Source organism: Equus caballus, chromosome 2 (genome assembly GCF_041296265.1).
Source record: "Equus caballus isolate H_3958 breed thoroughbred chromosome 2, TB-T2T, whole genome shotgun sequence".
Lineage (NCBI taxonomy): Eukaryota > Metazoa > Chordata > Mammalia > Perissodactyla > Equidae > Equus > Equus caballus.
In genome coordinates, this window is record NC_091685.1 from 126,513,935 (window position 1) to 126,533,136 (window position 19,202).

At 39.5% G+C, this 19,202-nt stretch overlaps 1 protein-coding gene across 1 annotated transcript in view; it reads left to right on the top strand.

Moving 5' to 3' along the window:
* The window catches only part of TACR3 (tachykinin receptor 3), a 67,606-nt gene that overhangs the window by 3,835 nt on the left and 44,569 nt on the right, over nucleotides 1-19,202 (top strand). Inside the window, exons 2-3 of the mRNA XM_023636803.2 lie at nucleotides 15,288-15,476; nucleotides 17,191-17,341. Of these exons, the coding sequence (XP_023492571.1) occupies nucleotides 15,288-15,476; nucleotides 17,191-17,341 (340 nt within the window). The remainder of the gene's footprint in view (nucleotides 1-15,287; nucleotides 15,477-17,190; nucleotides 17,342-19,202) is intronic.

A 19,202-nucleotide genomic window follows, 5' to 3' on the forward strand; every position in this document is an offset into this window, starting at 1 on the left:
AATGCATCATTTAGACTGCAACGTGAGCACTTGGCTTATTGAATTTTGAGTGTTTTCTATCCTCATTCAATATAAATGGAATTGTATCCTCCCAGCCTAAATGGAAAGCATACTGCACTCTTTCTGCCTCTCCCTAAAATAAAAAAATCTTCTGAGCTTGAAAGCTACCTCAGCTTTGACTCGGGTGCACTCAGCTTTCCTTCAGCTGCAGCGGAATGCTTGCAGCCCCTGGGACCTTAGAGATTTTAGCCTTGAAAGGACTGCAGATGCCCCCTTAGTGAGCAGCTCTGTTTCACAAGTGGAGGACCACAAGCCAGGGGTCTCACAGTTTGTTGAGCAAAAGGCACTGAGTTTTCCTTGAAGTGTTTGGCACTCATTCTGCACTGGAAAGGTTGCTTTCTGCTTCCATGTTTTAAAAATATAATATCAGTCACTCTACTAAAGATTTGAATGTGAAGTCACAGGTTCTGGTCTCATCCTGGGACATGTTACCTTCTGCTTTCTTAGAAATTCCTGCAAAACTGTGTTTCTATTGGTCAATAAGCGATCTTTCAGTTCCACACAGTTCCTTCTTGCCTGGAAGACTACTTCATCGTCCCTACACACACTCACGCGCGCGCGCGCACACACACACACACACAGTGGAATTATTTGCCAATGAAGAGCTGCTCTCTCCACCATCCTTCCCAGATTTGCCATTTTGAAATGTAACATTTAAACACAACATTTATATAAAAGTTGCTAAGCTTTCCCAACTTGATGCAGTCTGGGATTCAAGGCACTGTTGTTGCTCCTAAGGAGCTGTGATGACTCAGGGTTCAATTAGGCAAAATTACACCTTCCAGGAGATTAGAACCAGCATCCGTTTATGCTGTGTGTCGTCCATGTGTCATAGCACATCTTACATATGTGTTGCTTATATTTAGTGTGGATGTAGACAGAAGATTATCAATCCAACAGTTAATGTAATACACAGCTTGTCATTTCTGTTCATTTGTGGCGTATGCCACTTGATATGCGGGGATATTAGAAAACAGAAAACATTTTCTTCCATTTTCTAAGCACCTTTTTGAGATTAAGTTAGAAACTCTAGGAAGGTTTATTAACATATAGCAAAGGACGATTTCAGGGCACATGGTCCAGTATTTATCAGAATACTTAATTAAAGAATTTTTAAAATGACATTCACTGTTTCTTACTTGGAAACCTTAAGGAGATGATTTAATATGATTTATTTATTTATTTATAAAGATAGGAGAAATGCTTTACATTCTTCAAACCTAGGGACACACATGACATGAGTAATTATCAAAAGAAATATTTAATCTAACTGAAGTAAGTTATATTTTTTAGCCAAATACATAGATAAAAATTTATCTTCTATGCTATTCTTTGTTTTTAATTTCTTTAGGAAGGTTCTTTAGCATAAAGCTAATTGTTATGTAAAGTATTTGCAGAACCTCTATTTCTTTTGAAATTTATTATGGACAAATAAAAATATGCAGTCATAAGAAATTGTGAGACCTCAATCTGGTAACAAATTACCTGAATGTATCATGGTAAGTTTTACATCATTGCTATAAATATTATGGATGTAAAAACTTGGCACATTTTTAAAGACTCCTTGCTCAGTCTGTGATCCTAGTACCCTGGCCACCCCTCCTTCCTTCCACTGCAGGGAGAGCCGCTGTCCGAGCACGTAACACTGCTTCTTAGAGCTACAGTAAGACCCCACTCACTGTTCAGCCCAGAAGATGAACTGGGCGAGTTTAGGTTAAAATCAATTGCTTTATCTTTGCATTCTTTGCAAAATAGTAACTGAAACTAAGTTTTGGAAAAGATTACGTTTAGGAAATTTATTGTGAATCTTTGGTTCTTTCTACAATTTGTAGTTCTTTTCCAAGGATTTAAACGTATCCTATTTGCATCCACTAAAATTACTGCTGTATTGAGCTGTGAAAGTTCTGTTAAATCTATGTTGCAAATTCTTATAAAATTTGTTGTGAGCACACTGTGAAGGTGATAAATATGTATTAATGAATGGATGAAGTATGAGATCATCACAGAGGCAGATCCAATCAGAATGGCTCTCATAAACCAGCAGAACTCCAGTTGATTCAGCGTTATATTAACCACGATGGGAAAGAATATGGCAAAGGAGAGTTTGCAGCATATTTAACTGACATAGTGTAAAAAAACCCAAATTTAATCTATAATCTATTCTTATACATTAATAAAAAGTTATAACCCGAATATAAAAGAACAAATGGCATAAACTGAGAGTTCACAAAGAAGAAATAAAAACCTCCAGCAGACAGGAAGTTTTGTTTGCTCACATTCTGTGTCTCCATTTCCTCACCTGCCCTTTGCTCCTGAGGCCGTTTAAGTCTGCGTTCCTTTCCCAACACTCGGTCTCAGTCGTCTTGTGCAGTCGTGGGCGTTTCAGTCCTGATGTCCTTGACCTTCCAGTGGTATTCCCCACAGTGTGTATTCCCCACAGTGTGTATTCCGCACAGTGTGTATTCCCCACAGTGTGTATTCCCCACAGTGTGTATTCCCCACAGTGTGTATTCTGCACAGTGTGTATTCCCCACAGTGTGTATTCCGCACAGTGTGTATTCCCCACAGTGTGTATTCCCCACAGTGTGTATTCCCCACAGTGTGTATTCCGCACAGTGTGTATTCCCCACAGTGTGTATTCCCCACAGTGTGTATTCCGCACAGTGTGTATTCCCCACAGTGTGTATTCCCCACAGTGTGTATTCCGCACAGTGTGTATTCCGCACAGTGTGTATTCCCCACAGTGTGTATTCCCCACAGTGTGTATTCCGCACAGTGTGTATTCCGCACAGTGTGTATTCCCCACAGTGTGTATTCCCCACAGTGTGTATTCCGCACAGTGTGTATTCCCCACAGTGTGTATTCCGCACAGTGTGTATTCCCCACAGTGTGTATTCCGCACAGTGTGTATTCCCCACAGTGTGTATTCCGCACAGGGGTCCAACTTCCATGATCTCCTCCTCCTTCCTACTCACCTGTCTGCCACGGCTGTGTCCCTGACCCTCTGCTTTCACTTCGGGGTTCAGTGCATCAGCTCCTCAGTGCTACGTCTCGGACCTGATTTTGTTCTCACTCTACTCTCTCCCCAAGTAAGCTCATCCAAAGGAAGTAATCTTCATTTTTCACTTTTGAATAAAGAGCTCCCAATTTCTCTATTATCTGATTGGTTTTCTTCTGGGTTATAAAGACTCATGACAATCTACACAATAAAGTAGACAAATGTAAATGAAGGAAAAATTAAGACTAGAGAAAATATATAGAGAGAGAAAATGAGAATGAGACCAGGGTTAAGCTGTAGCGTAAGCATTATAAGCATTCAGGTCAAAGAGCCCTAATCATTTGTGAAGATGTCTTCGAATATGTCTCTGAGAGTCTTGATAAACACACAGACGAGGGAATACAATTAGTAATAGGTTGACACTTTTCATCAAGACGACACGTACACATTCCTTAAGGGCTGAAGAATTTCTGGTGTTTGAGTTCCAGGAGACCGTTTGTGTGGGTGGTGAAGGGGGCAGCGTCCTCACCCACACTGCACAGGCAGGTTCCCTCAGCTGTTTGCTTAGTTCCCCACCCCCGAGGGGCAGAGACAGGGGCCAGAGCAGAAAGCGGTCCTCAGGGCCCTGTACCTCCGTCTGAGCACAGTTTCCAGATGCTTGGCCTTGATGCATTGAAACACGCAGGAAAGAATAAAGTGTGTTTCCTCCAGAAGCGTTTTCTCACCTGAACTCTGGATACAGCTTGAGGAGCAGATAACTCAAAGTCCTAATATATGGCAAGAGCTCTCCAACTCCTTCTCATTCCAGCCCCAAGCTCTGGTCCTGACCCACCCGCTACACCAGTCTTTTATTTAAATGTACTTTTTCTCTCATTCATTGTAAAGGTCACATGGTCTCCCCACATCCAGTCTTAACCCATCCTGGTATGGTCACACTGCAACAAAGAATGATCTTTTCAGAACATGCATAGACACATGTGTCTGCCCCCTCCTTGGAATGCTATGATGTTTTCCCGTTGATCTTCCTAATGCCTGCGATGGCCTGATCCCTTGACCTGTCCACCTCCATCTCATACCATAACCCAACCGGCCTAATCTCTGTTACAGCCACTCTGATCCTCTTTCAAGTACCTGAATGTACGATGCTATCTTTCTGCCACAGAGCCTTTGAACACGCAGTTTTCCTTCTGTCTCAAATTCTTTTCTGCCGATTCCTCATTAGTTAAATGTATTCCTCATTTAGATAACAGCTCAAACGTCACTTTCGCAGGGAAATCTTCTGTGATCCAATTTAAGTTAGATGTCCCCTTATGGATTCTCCTAGCACATGTTCATCGTAGCATTTTTCACATATTAAGTTTCACATTTGTGTTTAAGAATATTTCATTAGCAATTTCCTCAAATAGACGTGTAACCACCGTGAGACGGGTTCAATTCTGCTCCTAGTCCTCTGTGTCTCCTCCTGACGATCATACTGTCTTGCACACAGTAAACATATAATCCAGATTGGTAAATAAGTAAATCATAAGAGTTATCAAATAAATGAAAATTAAAGTGATGAGATATAACTGTTTTTCTACTAAAATTGGCAGAAATTGGTACGTGTGTAGTGGATGGGGCATTTTTACACATACATTTAGATTGAGCCATATGAAATTGCCATTTTTATAGTTTAAAATGTCAATTAATATTTCATAGGGTTTAGCCTAACAGGTGGATGTATATTATCAAAAATCCTGCAGGAGAGCAATTTGCCAATGTGTTCGAGGATATGTTTCAAGCCAAAATTCAAAGAACTGAATACAACTAAAAATCCCAACAAGAGGAAATGATCAAATAAATGATGGGGCACCAAAAAATGAAATTCTGTGTAGAAATTAAAGTCACGTTTGAATATAACATCATTTCTCCCAGGTCTCCAGGCACTTGTGTGTAAATGCAGTGACAGTAACCTGAATATCCAGTTCTCTTAATTCATAACCTTTGCTTATAAACCATTTCTGGCTGGTCTTCAGACTGTTTCAGAGTGTTCCTAGGAGGTCTGATAAGAGTTCATCAGTAGTCCTCCTCAGCACTTCCATTCTCCCCCCAGCCCTGGCCAGAAAAAAGAAAAGAGAAAAGGCAATAGTTGTTTGGGGCACATTGCATTCAAATCCACCAAACTCATAAGTGACACACATTGCCTTCTGCCTGAACATTTTGTGGTATCCATTCATGCTCCAAGTAGAATTTGGAGGAACAGTCTTGTCCCTAATCTTTGCTCCATTAACAGTTTCTTGATGACTAGCTTCCCTTCATCTTCTCTTTGCAGCTCCCTCTCCCTGGGGCTCTGCTCTGAACTGTACATCCAGGACGAGGAATTTTTTTAAAATATTAATTAACTAGCGGCTGGCCCCGTGGCCGAGTGGTTAAGTTCACGCACTCCGCTGCAGGTGACCCAGTGTTTCATTGGTTCGAATCCTGGGCGCGGACATGACACTGCTCATCAAACCACGCTGAGGCAGCGTCCGACATGCCACAACTAGAAGGACCCACAACAAAGAGGATACAACTATGTACCGGGGGGCTTTGGGGAGAAAAAGGAAAAACATGAAATCTTTAAAAAATATATATATTAATTAACTAAATAAATACTTTTGAAAGAACCAATAATGACTGTGAGATATACACCAAACAGTTTGGACTCCAGAAAAGAACAACTTGATTAAACTTTGTGTAGATATTTTTGTGATAGGCATTTTATGGTGACATTTTTAACACACTTTCTAGGTTGGTTAGAAGTCCTGGAGACGACTCTGGCAAGAGAGTCCTGTTAATGTTATAATGGATTTGTTTTGTGGGCTGTGAAGTTTTTTTCCCAGGAGTCGTGTAAGGATGTCTCACCTGCGTGGAGTAATCTGGAAACCTGCCTGAAGGCACTGGGATTGGCTAGTCCAGTGTTTCTACTTCGCAGTTTGGTTTGTGGCAAAGGTTTTCAAATATTCATTTAAAGTCCCCTCTTGGAGCCCGTAATATCATCTGTGAGATTTTTTTCCCTTCACGTGTGCCCAATATCAAGGTTATTTAAAATTCTCTTCTGAGTGCACCTGTAAGTCTGTGTCTGTGAAACATCATAAAGCAACGTGAGCTCCGTTGTGTTCTGGAGCCGGTTTATATGGACTGGGGGGCCACTCACACATTCCTTCCTAACCCTCCATTCAGCCGTGCTCCTTTGGTAGCTTAAAATTATGATAGGAGTATTTATACCATGGAAATCTGCAAACACTAGAAATCAGGAGTTTGGCTTTCTTTCTGTGTTTTCCTCATAGTGCTTGTGGTTAAACATTTGCCAGCACACAAATTGCTCTATTTGTCACTCACTCAGCAGATATTTCTTGAGCACCTTTTGAGTACTAAACACTGTATAGAGATGGGGCACCCTGGAATAAACAAGACAGGTGTGGCCCACAGCCTAGAGGAGCCGTAATTAATGTCTCCACTTGAACCCCTCAGCTGGATTCCAGAGTCCCAAGTCCAACAGCATGCTTGACTTTGCCATTTGGATGCCTCATAGGCGTTTGGACTTTATGGGACCCACACTGAGCTTGACCCTCTTCCAAAACGCACCCTCCTTTAGTCTCCTGAGGCCAAAATCTGAGCATCAGGTCAGAACTCTGGGAGGTATTCCTGACTTGTCTGTGCTTCCATGCTCCATATCCAATTGTCAGCAAGCTGAGTCACCTCTGCTGCACAATATACGTGGGACAGGTCAGTCCTCGGGATGTCTTCTCTCCCTCAGTCCCCGTCAGTCTCCTTCTCACCCTGCTGGTCCTGCTCCTGCTCCGTTCTTCAGTTTGCTCTCCGTGCCACAGCTACAGTGGTCCTGTCAAGAATGCGTCAGGTCATATACCCCCCTAAATTCTCCAATGGCTCCCAGTTCTCTCAGGGTGGAGGTCAGGTCCTCGCAATGGTCTCTGAGAACTTAGAGTCGCTGGTCCTTGTTACTGTCCTACGTTATCTCCTACTACTTGCCACTCGCCCTCTGCTCCTCCATCACTGGTCCCCCCAGTTCCATCAACACTCGCGCTTGATGTACGTTGCGTACACTGCCACGGGCGTGCTTCCACCTCGGGATCTTACACTGTGTGTGGAGCACGCTTCCTCCAGATAGCCACGCTGCTCATTCCCTCACTGCTTCTGGACCCTGACTACCCCATTTTAAATTGTGTTGTTTTTTCTTTATCACATATATCGCTTTCCAAAATACTATATAGTTAGCGCATCTGCAGTGTTTATTGTTTTTTGTCTGTCTGCCCTACTGGCTTGTAAGTTCCCCGAGGACAGGGCCAGACCTGTGTCTCAATTGAATGAATGAATAGGAGATAGAGTTCATGGAACTGTGAGAACACAGAGCAGGGGAGCACACTTGCAGTGTCAGAGCAGAAGACACAGAAGTTGTAGAAGCATTCTTAACATCTATTTTACAAAAGAAGAAAATAAATTTGGAATTTATCTGCTTATTTGGAAGAAAAATAGAGTCACACTTTACACTATGCACTAATATAAAATATCAGATAGATTAAATAGTTAAAATATAACAATAAAACCATTTAAAAACCAGAAGATACTATCATTGAACAGTCTTGGCTACTAAGCATGAGGGCAACGCTAGGAGGCAGAGAAAAATATTAGTCACTCTGACTGTGTAAAGCTCTACAAAAACATTTCACAGTTCAACCACAAAATCAAAGGCACTAAAGCATAATTAAATGGCAAGGAAATTGTTTTAATTATTTACAATATAAAGGACAGAGACACAGGGCTAATAACTTTAACTTATAATGAACTCCCACAAATCAATAAGAAAATATTAATGTAAATATGCAAAAGATGACAATTTTTGGAAAAGTAAAACTCTTACATACATACCTGGAAAATATATATCTTCACAATAATTAAAGAAATACACATTCACCTAAAAATAAGCTATCATATGTTATGTTAATACTGTGCTAATGGAAGTCAGAGAAGTGGGCATTCTAATTTTCTCCTGGTGGAAACTGAAATCAGAGCAACCTTTTGAGGAACAGTCTGGCAGTGTGCATCCTGAAATCGCTCGTTCCTTTGGACACAACAATTCCACCTCTAGGTATCTATCCACAGAAAATAAAGTTGCAAAGAATGATTTTAATGTTTGCAATTTTTTCGCATTATAAATAGTTTGGAAATAGACTTTCTTGTGCATGTTTTAGAATATTATTTAGTGATTAAAAATAATGTTTTGAGAATATTTATATTCAAAAGAATGTGTGGGAAAATAAGATTAATTAAAAAGAATGTAGATAATTATAAACAGATGCAAAATATAATGATATGAGATGTACATAAACATGCATATGCATAAATAAAATAGTAAAAGAAAATGAACAATAAACCAAGATATTTAGCAATGTTGTCCCTTAGTTGCAGCATTGTGGTGAATTCGTATTTTCTTAGTATACCTTACTATATTTCAAAAATATGTATTTCATAATCAGGGGAGAAACGTAACTTTCTATAAAGCAGGACAAGATTATTCTTCTACAGTTTCATTTGGTAGAAAGACCTGAATGTTTCTATGCTTTTCCATTAGTCTGTTACTCTGTTGCTGATTGACTCATAGAAGCCTGGACAGTGGTTCTGCAGGTGCTGGAACCTGTTCCTTAGAACTCACCTGAGGTTCATTCCAAGTACCTGCTCCCGTGAGTCTCTGGAGTCATATAATATAGTATTTTCCATTTCTTTGTGTGGTATTTTCCATTCATCTGCTATTTGGATATGGTTCCACTATTTGATTGGTTAATTTTGGGGGGAAACAATCTAAAAGGTTCAGTAAAAAACTCCCGCAAGCAACACATATATAGCATTTTAGACTAAGTGGAGAGAATGGTTGGTCTTGTCTGACATGGTGAATCTCCCTGTAATTTGCCAGGTTCTGTTGTGGTCGTCATCATTTTGTCTTCTTGTCCTGTCAGTTATTGACAGAAGTATGTGATGGTCCAGCTGTGACTGGGAATGTGTTTCTCATTTTAGGTCGTCCGTTTTGCTTTGTAGCTTTTGAAGCAATGTTAATATGAGTCTGCGATTTTTATGTCTTATTTTTGAATTAATCCCTTTTATCTTTATGAAATCCCATCTCTATATTTAGTAACAATTCATACTTTAGCATCTGATTTTTGTGATATTTATATAGCCAATCTTTCATTTTGGTTAGTGTTTACATGGTAACCCCTTTCACACAAACATTTTAATACCAAGAATGCCTAATAAGATTAGAAGTCACAAATATTATTTCATCATGTGTGAAAATGAAAATTCCAATTACATGGCTATACTTTATTTTTAAATTTACATACAGCAAAATTTTAATTGATGTACAGATCTAGGGTTTTTAGTGTGTGGACAGGTTCATGTAACAGCCACCACAATCAGGACAAAGCAGTCTTTTCCCCACAGAGAAACCCCCTCCTGTTGTACTTGGTGTCCACACCTCTCTCTGCCCTGTCAGCTGTGAACCACTGGCCGTCTCCTGCCACTGTGGTCTGGTCTTTCAAAAGGACCTGTCAATAAAATCACAAACATGTAACCTTTGAGACCACTGCTCTCATGCGTCCTGACATCTCTGAAGTTCTTCTGCATGGCTGGGGGCGTCCCACTGTGTGGACACCCCAGTCTGCTTGCTCTTCGGCCCCTTGCGGGACATTTGCATTGTTCCCAGCTTTGAGCAATTATGAAAGGAATTCCTGTGAACGTCTGTGTAAACGTTTTTGTGTGAACACAAGTTTTCATTTCTCTATGGTGAGCAACTAGGAGTAGGATTGCTGAGTTGTATGACAAAAATATATTCAACTTTATAAGAAATTGTGAAATTGTCTTCCACAGTGGCTATACCATTTTTTATTCATACCCACAGTGTATGAGCGTTCCACTTGCTCCAGATCCTCATCAGCAAGTATTGTTGTCAGTATTTTTGTTTTTATTTTAATTCTAATGTGTATGTGGTTGTATCTGAGTGTGGTTTAATTCACATTTCGTGAGTGGATAATTGTCAGACATTTTTCACGTGCTTGTCATTAATATATCTTTCTTGGTGAAGTGCCAGTTCAAGCCATTTGCCTATTTTTAAATTGGATTGTTTGTTTTCTTACTGTTGAGATTTTATTTTTAACAGCTTTATTGAGTTATAAGTTACATACCATAAAATACACTCATTTCAAGTGTACAATTCAATGATTTTTAGTAAGTTTTTGCTTATGTAACATCGACACAATCTCATTTTAAAACACTTCCATTACCTCGGAAAGAAACGTCACTTCCAATTGTGGTCGCTCCCATCCCACACCCTGCCCTAGGCAACCAGTAAGCTGCTTTATTCTGCTATAGATGTGACTTTTCTGGGCTTTGATGTAAATGGAATCATACGATATGTAGTCTTTTGTATGGACTTCAAATTTTTTTCTGTTTTTACATTGGGTTATGTGTCTTCTTATTAAATTATAAGAGTTCTTAGTGTATTTTGGGCATAAATCCTTTATTGGAATATGATTTCAAATGGTTTTCTCCCTGTCTGTGGCTTGCCTTTTTACTTTCTTCATGGTGTATTTGAAAAGCAAAATTATTAATTTTGATGAAATACAACATATCATTTTTTCCCCTTTATTGTTTGTGCTTTTGTGGTCAAAGAACTCGTTAGCTACTGCAAAGTTGTGAAGATTCAGTTATGGGTTCTTTTGTGGTAGGTTTATAGTTTTAGATCTTACGTTTATATGTGATCCATTTCTAGACGATCTTTGTGTTTGGTGTGAGATAACAGTATAATTCGTCTTTTTGCGTGTGTATGTCCCATTGTCCCAGCACCATTTCTTGAAAAGACTACAGTTTCCCCACTGCTGGACTGCCTTGGCACAATTGTCAAAAATCAATTGAATAAATGTTAAGTGTTTCTTTCCTGACCCTTGGTATTTCCGTCTCATCGATCTACATGTCTATTTTTATGCCAGTCCTGTACTATCTTGATTACCACAAATAAGAGCGTCCTGTGGACGCTTCCGACAATTCAGCTCTCCAGGAGATGATGAAAAGTGACTTTGACACTCGTTCAGGTGATATGCTAAGTGCACGAGTGCAGAACCCAATGCTAGCTGTCCTTGTGAAGTAGCCATCTGAGGAGACCCTAACGCATTCGAGAGTCTGTTGTTGAGGGGAAAATGGCAGTGAGAAGCTCGACTAAATTCTAGGAAAAGCTAATGTGATCACATCGAAGACACACATTTTTTTGGAGGAAGAGTAGAGTACCAGCAGTCATCTGAGTGAGATTATATCTTGGATTTGATCATTTCTTCTCCAGGTCCAGAGGGTCTTTTTTTTTTTTTTTTAAAGATTGGCACCTGAGCTAACATCTATTGCCAGTCTTCTTCTTTTTCATTTCTACTTTTTTCTCCCCGAATCCCCCCAGTACATAGTTGTTTATTTTAGTTGTGGGTCCTTCACGTTGTGGCATGTGGGACACCACCTCAACGTGGCCTAATGAGTGGTGCCATGTCCGTGCCCAGGATCCGAACCAACAAAACCCTGGGCCGCTGAAGCAGAGTGCGCGAGCTTAACCACTTGGCCATGGAGCCAGATCCCAGAGGGTGTTTATCTGGATGAGCCTAAGGTGCCTTTCTCCACGCCCACTGTTGGATGTCTGCCGGAGTCACGGGGCAGGAGTATGGATGCACAGTGAATTCCTGATGGCTGGGCTCAGGCTGGTCTTCAGCAGTACCTGGCAACTCCACCGATTTCTTTGGCCAAATGTCTCTCCCTTTCCACAGGATTTCAGCATTTCTTTATTTTCCTCAAACCCTTAGCGTAATTCAGCCTCCAGTGGTTACCCCTATCCCAACCAGCCATCTCTCACCCAAACCAAACCAGTAGCCAGGGTATCTGCTTTCCTGCCCCTGTTTTCTTCCTGCTTCAGTCCATTCTCCAGACTAAAATCTGATTATTCTCCTCCCCTGATTGAATCACCTTCCATAGGACGAGACTATGACCTGTGCTACAACTTCTCAAACCCTGTCCCCTTCACTTTCTGTATTTGATTGCAGCGGTCTTTAATTACCCAGGCGCACAGTGCTTCTCCAAATCTTACCACTCCTATGGGTTTCCTGGGGCCACAGTAACCAAGTACCACAGCCTGAGTGACCTCCAACAACAGAAGTTGGTTCTCTTACGTCCCAGAAGCTGCAAGTCTGAAAGGAAGGTGTTGGCAGGGCCGTGCTCCCCTGGAAAGCTGTTGGGAAATCCTTCCTTGCCTCTTCCTGGCACCTGGGGGTTTGCTGGCAGTCTTTGGCATTCCTTGGCTTGTGGATGCATCCCTCATCCCTCTGTCTTCACATGTGCTCTCCACGTGTTTCTCTCTGTTTCCAAACTCCTCCTTTATACCAGTCATATTGGATTAGGGCCCACTCTAATGACCTCATTTTAACTTGATTATCTTTATAAAGACTCTATTTCCAAAAAAAGTCACATTCTGTGATAGTGGGGAGTTAGGACTTCAACATAACTTTTTTAGAGGGAAAAATTCAACCCATAAAACCCACCATTAACAAGGAGCTTTTCACACAGTGTTTGTTCCCCAGAAATCTTTGCAGCCCTCACCTTCTGCCACCTTGCCCAGCCACCCTTCCAAGTTTCAACCCAGAATGAGTTTTCTTAGGAAAGACTGACCACAATCTAAGTACGTTTCCCAGTAGATGCATTCCCGTGGCCGTACACCTTGTCTTTGCAACACTTACCATATTTGTAATTGTACATATATGGGTGAAGTTGTTTGATCAGTGTCCATCTACTTCACTGGACTGTGAGCTCTGTGAAGACCCTTTGTCCTCACTGTTGCATCACTGCAGTGTCTGGAATAGCACAGCAGGCGTTCAATAAATGTTCGGCTGAATGAATGAATAATAGATCAGACCAGAAATGGCACAAATGTCAGTTTGAAGTTTCAAAATTTCTACATTCACAAAAGTGTTAGTGAGAACATAAATTGATTGTTTCCATATAATTCAAGTAAAACAATATTCTACCTTTCAGGAAATAATTTCTCTAATATTAGGCTAATTGGCTAAAACCTGAATAAGAAATTTTCAGTTTATTTTGAATTATCAGTGCTACAGTAGCTGTACAAGAATCTAACCCTGCTCATGTCACTCAGCTTCTCTTTTTAGTTTCAAAAATCAACTGTCTAAACATCTAAATTGCATTAATAAATATCCAGGGCAAGCAAAATAGCAAAAGATTATGACAGAGTTGAGGATATCCAGTTTAGTACAACAACATTTATTGCTAAGTGCTGTGCTTGACCCTGGGAACACCCATGAAGCAAAGCTTCAGTGTAGCAGAGGAACGCTCCGCTGGCTCAGGATCAGCAGCAGTGGGGACAGAAGCCCAGCGACGTTCGTTGCCTCTAACGTTTGACTTTTCTTTGATGTTGCACATAAATGCTTTTGGATTCAGAGGCAAAATGCGACTTCAGTTTCTTTGGAAGGCGTCTACCTCATATATTTTTCTTTCTTTTCCACAATTCCTTACACGAATGGTTATATTCAAAGCCATAATCTGTATCTACCTGGAGTTTGAAGAATTGCAGGAATGGTTTAATCCAGCTCTTACCATCTAGGTCATTTTGATCAATTTACTTAGTTTCTTTAAGCCTCAGTTTTCTTTTCTGTAAAATAGAGATAATAATATTATTTGATTGATTGGATTATTCCTGATATTAAATATATATAATGTATGATAAATTGCCTGGTTGTGGTTAGCAATTTAGGATGTTACTATTATTATCTTCATGAAAGGTGGACTTTAAGCATGTTTCAGTTTCACACGTGTGTGTTTCATTTTCTTTGTATGATTTACTTTTTCCTGAACCAAAGTATTAATTTACATTTAACCTTCACTTTTACCTAGTGCCTCTCATACATAATAAATTAAGAATATTTCCTTTACGTAAATTATGACTAAAGTTCATATTATGAATAATATATAAATAAGCTCCAGTATAACTACTGGAGACCTAATTCTGCCTAATAGTTATAAAAACAAAGAGCAGTACACAAATTAATGAATTATCCTTATTTTGAAATATTTATTCTAAATATTTATTCTTAAAATATTTTAGCCTTAAGTAATATTAATTCTCTGATGAAAGTGTTGCCTTTGAAATTTTGTATAAATCAAAATATATCTGAGAAACACAAACTAGCCAAGAGTAAAAATAAAACAATTTAAGTAACGTGTTTTGTTGATAGAAATGCAAAAATAGAATTAATTTGGTATATATTATTCTCTGCTCTGAATATTAGCCAGAATTTGGCAAACAGCCATATTATCCGATTTAAAATTGGAAATTGATTCTTGCAAACATATTAATACTATTTTACCAAGTGAATAAAGCTAGACTTTTGTTAACATATTCAGAGAGTTTCCAATTTCCTAAAAAGTTGCACTTCAAAATCATATGTAAGTGTGTTTTCTAGAGCCTCAAATATGTCCTCCTAAAACAATCATGTCACACACAGTTACACAGACGGACACTGGGAAGGTTTTCGTGACAAGTGGGGGCTCAGTGTTGGGGTCACAGGAAGGCGTAGGCTCAGTCACACTTGTTTTACTCATACTCACCTGAATCCTGACCTTGTCTTTTGTTGCTGTGAAATGGCTACGGGGGCAATATCCTTCAGAGGGGTTCCTCCTCTTTGTCAGTTGTGTAGGTATTATCCATATTAGTTCTCTAGAAGCTTCTTTTAAAAATGGAGGTCTTAAGGTACGGAATCCGTATGTTTAAGCACTTCTTATTCATCTTTCCAGTTCCATTCAGATGACATTTATGAATTCTGATAATTGTTAGGCACAGCACCAGAGAAGTGACACCTTTCACTTACATTATTTTTATTGGTCTTGACTTCACCCTAAAAGGTGGGTGTTCTTATTTCTATTTTAAAAATTATGAAACTAAGGTTCAGAAAGGTTACATACATGACAGAATAGGATTTCAACCTGTATCTGCCTGATTCCTAAGACAATGCCATGATCAATGTTCTAGGCTGCCTCTGCACAGGCAAAACCCTTATCCACTTGTTTACCAGAAGAGAGATGACCCTGAACATTGAAACTCCATTTTAAATTCCACTAACAAGACAGCCAACAAAGCGGTTTTGTTTGTTTTATGTAGGTATATGGCCATTATTGATCCCTTGAAACCCAGACTGTCAGCCACAGCGACCAAGATCGTCATTGGAAGCATCTGGATCCTCGCGTTTCTACTTGCCTTCCCTCAGTGTCTTTACTCCAAAACTAAAGTCATGCCTGGCCGTACCCTTTGCTACGTGCAATGGCCAGAAGGTCCCAAACAGCACTTCACGTAAGTTAATTCTCTTATGATTTTCAATTCAGTTTATTGAACACTTAAGGAGCTACAGGTGGGGAGCAACAATTAAGCAAATAAGACACAGATATTCCCCTCAAGGGCTCAGACTATTTAGGGAAAGAGACATGTGAAAATGCCATAATGCAGTGTGATGTTGTCCATAGGTTTGTCTAAGTTACAAAGGTTTCTAATCGGGAAAATGTGATGGCTTTTCCAAGGGGCACCCTGGAGAGCCTCCTGGAGGAGGCGAGGCGATCCCTGGAGACGAGAGCAGGGCACAGAGGGAAGCGGATTGTCGTTGAGAAGCGAGTGAGGACGGAGGCCTGAGGCCCAGAGGTGCCCAGGGCTCTAGTAAGAAGCTGGCTGACGGGCGGGGCACCCTGGTGCCTTCTTGGCTGCATTCCATTATTTTAGAGTTAAAGAAATTTAGACTCCAGCTTGGAAAGGAAATAGGAATGCTGTGTATATGGTAGAATTTGGTATTTCATATTTTGGACCCACTTTAAGAAAAGCAAAAGAAAAGTATCCTAATTGTGCAATTATTTGCATTTTTTTTATTCTGATCATTTAAATTTTCAGTAAAAATCTTATTTAGTGACCTATTTTTCTCGTTAAAAATAACGAATGATGCAAATATAATGGTCATCTTTTAAAGCAGCCATTTTATCAAACTCTGCTCTACCCAGAATCCAGATTTTTAAAGAAAAATATTAGGGACTATTTGTTGAAGGAAAGGCAGGCTGCAGCTACACTACTGAGAAATGCATTCCATCCATTATTAATAAATCTTACATCTATATGATAACAAAATTCATCATAGTAGTAAAATTAAAATTTTTGTTGACTAAATGGCTTCCTTATTTGATCAGGAACCGGGAAGGTGAGGGGGCTTAAGATCCTTTTACAAAAAGACACAGGTGTGAGGAGACTGGCCCACTGACTCTTTACCTACCTCACAGCTTCCTCAGATGTTGGGAGCCATGCAGAAGTTCACAAAATTCCAGTCGGGCTGTCACATTATTGGTTGCCATCCTTTCCTCCTTAACTGCATCCCTATAATTTGATTGAAAGCAGTGAAATCCTAGAATTTATTTTAATAATTTATAGTATCATCACTTTGGTGTGACTAACCCTTTTGATGTGTTTATTTGGTAAATTAATAATATAACCAAGGTGCTATGACTTTGGAAAAATGCATGTAAATATCTTTACCTGATTTTTAAAATTACAAATAGCTTGTGGGTCCAATGTGGCTCAGAGAATCTAGCTACATTTTTTTTTTTTCATTTGGGTGAAAACTAACATTTCAGATATGGGTGATATTACAGGGATATATAGAGTCTTACTTAGAAAAAATATGTGTGAGTGGGTGAGTTTATTCTGTCCCATGGCTTTTCCTCTGATGATGCATTGGGTTAGGTTGGCTCCACAGTTACCGAGCAGAGGAAAGGCATTCATCCTAAACTTCTAGGCCAGGGGATGCATGTTTAAATGGTCACTGCAGCTCAGCTGTGGCTTTCAGATACGAAGTAAAGATTGACAAAGATCGACTGGTAAGCATCAGGACAACTGTAGTGACAACAGCATATTTTGATGGATTTGTGAAATGAGGCCTAAGAGAAAATATGGAAATAATGTTTGCATTTTCAGTAGAATGAATTCGGAGTCCCCATATTTCCCGTCAAGATACCCTTCGTGTCTCTTGCAGGTACCATGTCGTTGTCATTGTGCTGGTGTACTGCTTCCCACTGCTCGTCATGGGCATCACATACACCATGGTCGGAATCACTCTCTGGGGAGGAGAGATCCCGGGAGACACCTGTGACAAGTACCATGAGCAGCTGAAAGCCAAAAGGAAGGTACCGTCCCACAGAATTAGCTAGCGTTGTGTCAGCTGCAGCACACCACTGAGGGAGAACTCGCTATGGCATTTTAATATAAAATGATTTGATACTTTACTACTGAGGGTTTTTTTTTGTCTTTTCTTTGTTTTTTATCAATTTTTTCGTTTACTCTCTTCTGTCTTCCATAAGCCACTGTCCACGTACAGAAGACTGTAACAGAAGAGTCGCTTCCTCACAGCAGGACTTACTACCTTTTTCAGAGTATTCTCAGTTATTCCACCTGAAAAGTCTAAAATCTCACTTGATGGAATTCCAGTTGACTATATTTCTGCAGCTCTAGCTATCACTGTCCTTTATTGGACAGAACCCCTCCGATCTACTCTATAACCTTCCAGAAGCTTCCTCCATCCCCGGAATGGTGTCTCCTTTCTCATAGGTGCTGTAATTCCCTGATATCTGTCTGTCTGTCCCTCCTCCCCTCCGAGCTCTCTCCCCACCTGGTTTCTACACCGCCATTGCAAAGTCCAACTCAGAGATGAGAGCTGCGTTAATACTCCTTGACAACTTGTTGGGTGACACGAAAAGACCTCTTTTGAACAATTCACATTAAACAAGACCTCTAAAAATTATTATATTGGCATTTTACTAGGATTACTATTTTCATTAGGATTTTCTTCTGACTACCGTTATGTGACTCAGTGAGCAAGATTTTTATAAATTTGTGGAGTTAAAAGGAATCTTAGAGTCATCTTTTCCATCTTCCTCTCTCTAGTTGATGTGCGACTAATGCAAACCAGAGAGATTTTTCCAAGGGTACAAGTCACATTGATTATGCCAATTATTATTTACTCCATTTATGATTCATTCATTTATGTAGCACTACTACCAACCATGTAGACTTCTCTTAAAAATCCTCAATTTTAAAACCACTTGTCGACAAACACTCTCTTAACCATGATCAAGTTTTAAAAATTTAATGTAGAAAATTGACTTCATTTTAATACTAATATATTTTTTTCTGTCATTGGCAAATAATGGTAGACATGACTTATGTTCAGCTAACATTTGATGATGGTCTCTAGTATTTGATAACTGAAAGTAAGCATTATCTTTTTCACAGTAATTTACTTATTTCTGTCTATAATATATATAATTTCATTTTATTTCTCTTTTAGAAAAACTACATTAGAAACAAAGAACACAGACTATGCCTTTGGCACCTAAAAAAAATTCTAAAACTTGGAGAACTTCAGTAACATGTCTTATATGAAAATCTCTCTTTCTCCTCTGTAATTTCAACCCTCATTCCCTGACATCCTGCTCATATTGCAGGATACTCTTTTGGGGAATATTTCCTCATAGCTGTGTCTTAGTCATCACCACATTAAATAACCGATGTGATGGTCTATGTATTTCAAAATAATTTCTGTCTTTGCGACCCACTTGATTTCTTGTCTTTTATTTCTTTCTTATAGGTTTAGCATTCTTAAAAAATTTCCTCTACACTCTTAGACGGATTAAAATAAGTCAAGTAGTTGTAGTTTGTAGTTCTTTTTTCTTCATATACACACAATATTTTTCTAGCAAGAAATGAAAATTTAATCTGAGCATTCCTTTTATTTTTGATTCTCAGAGGGAACAGAAGCACGAGGGACTGTTTTTGCTATTGTCCCTACATACCTGATGAGAGTAAGCCATAAATGTCCCCTTTTGATTTTATTACTCTACAATTTCAAAGTATAAATATCAATTCAAAGGAGAGTGTGGCCCTTCTGGAGTATTTCAAAAGAGTAAGACATTTGAAATTTCCGGTCAGTATATCTTTCTCTCAGACTGCATTCTGAGTTGAAATAATGCAAAATGACTTGGATGTCAT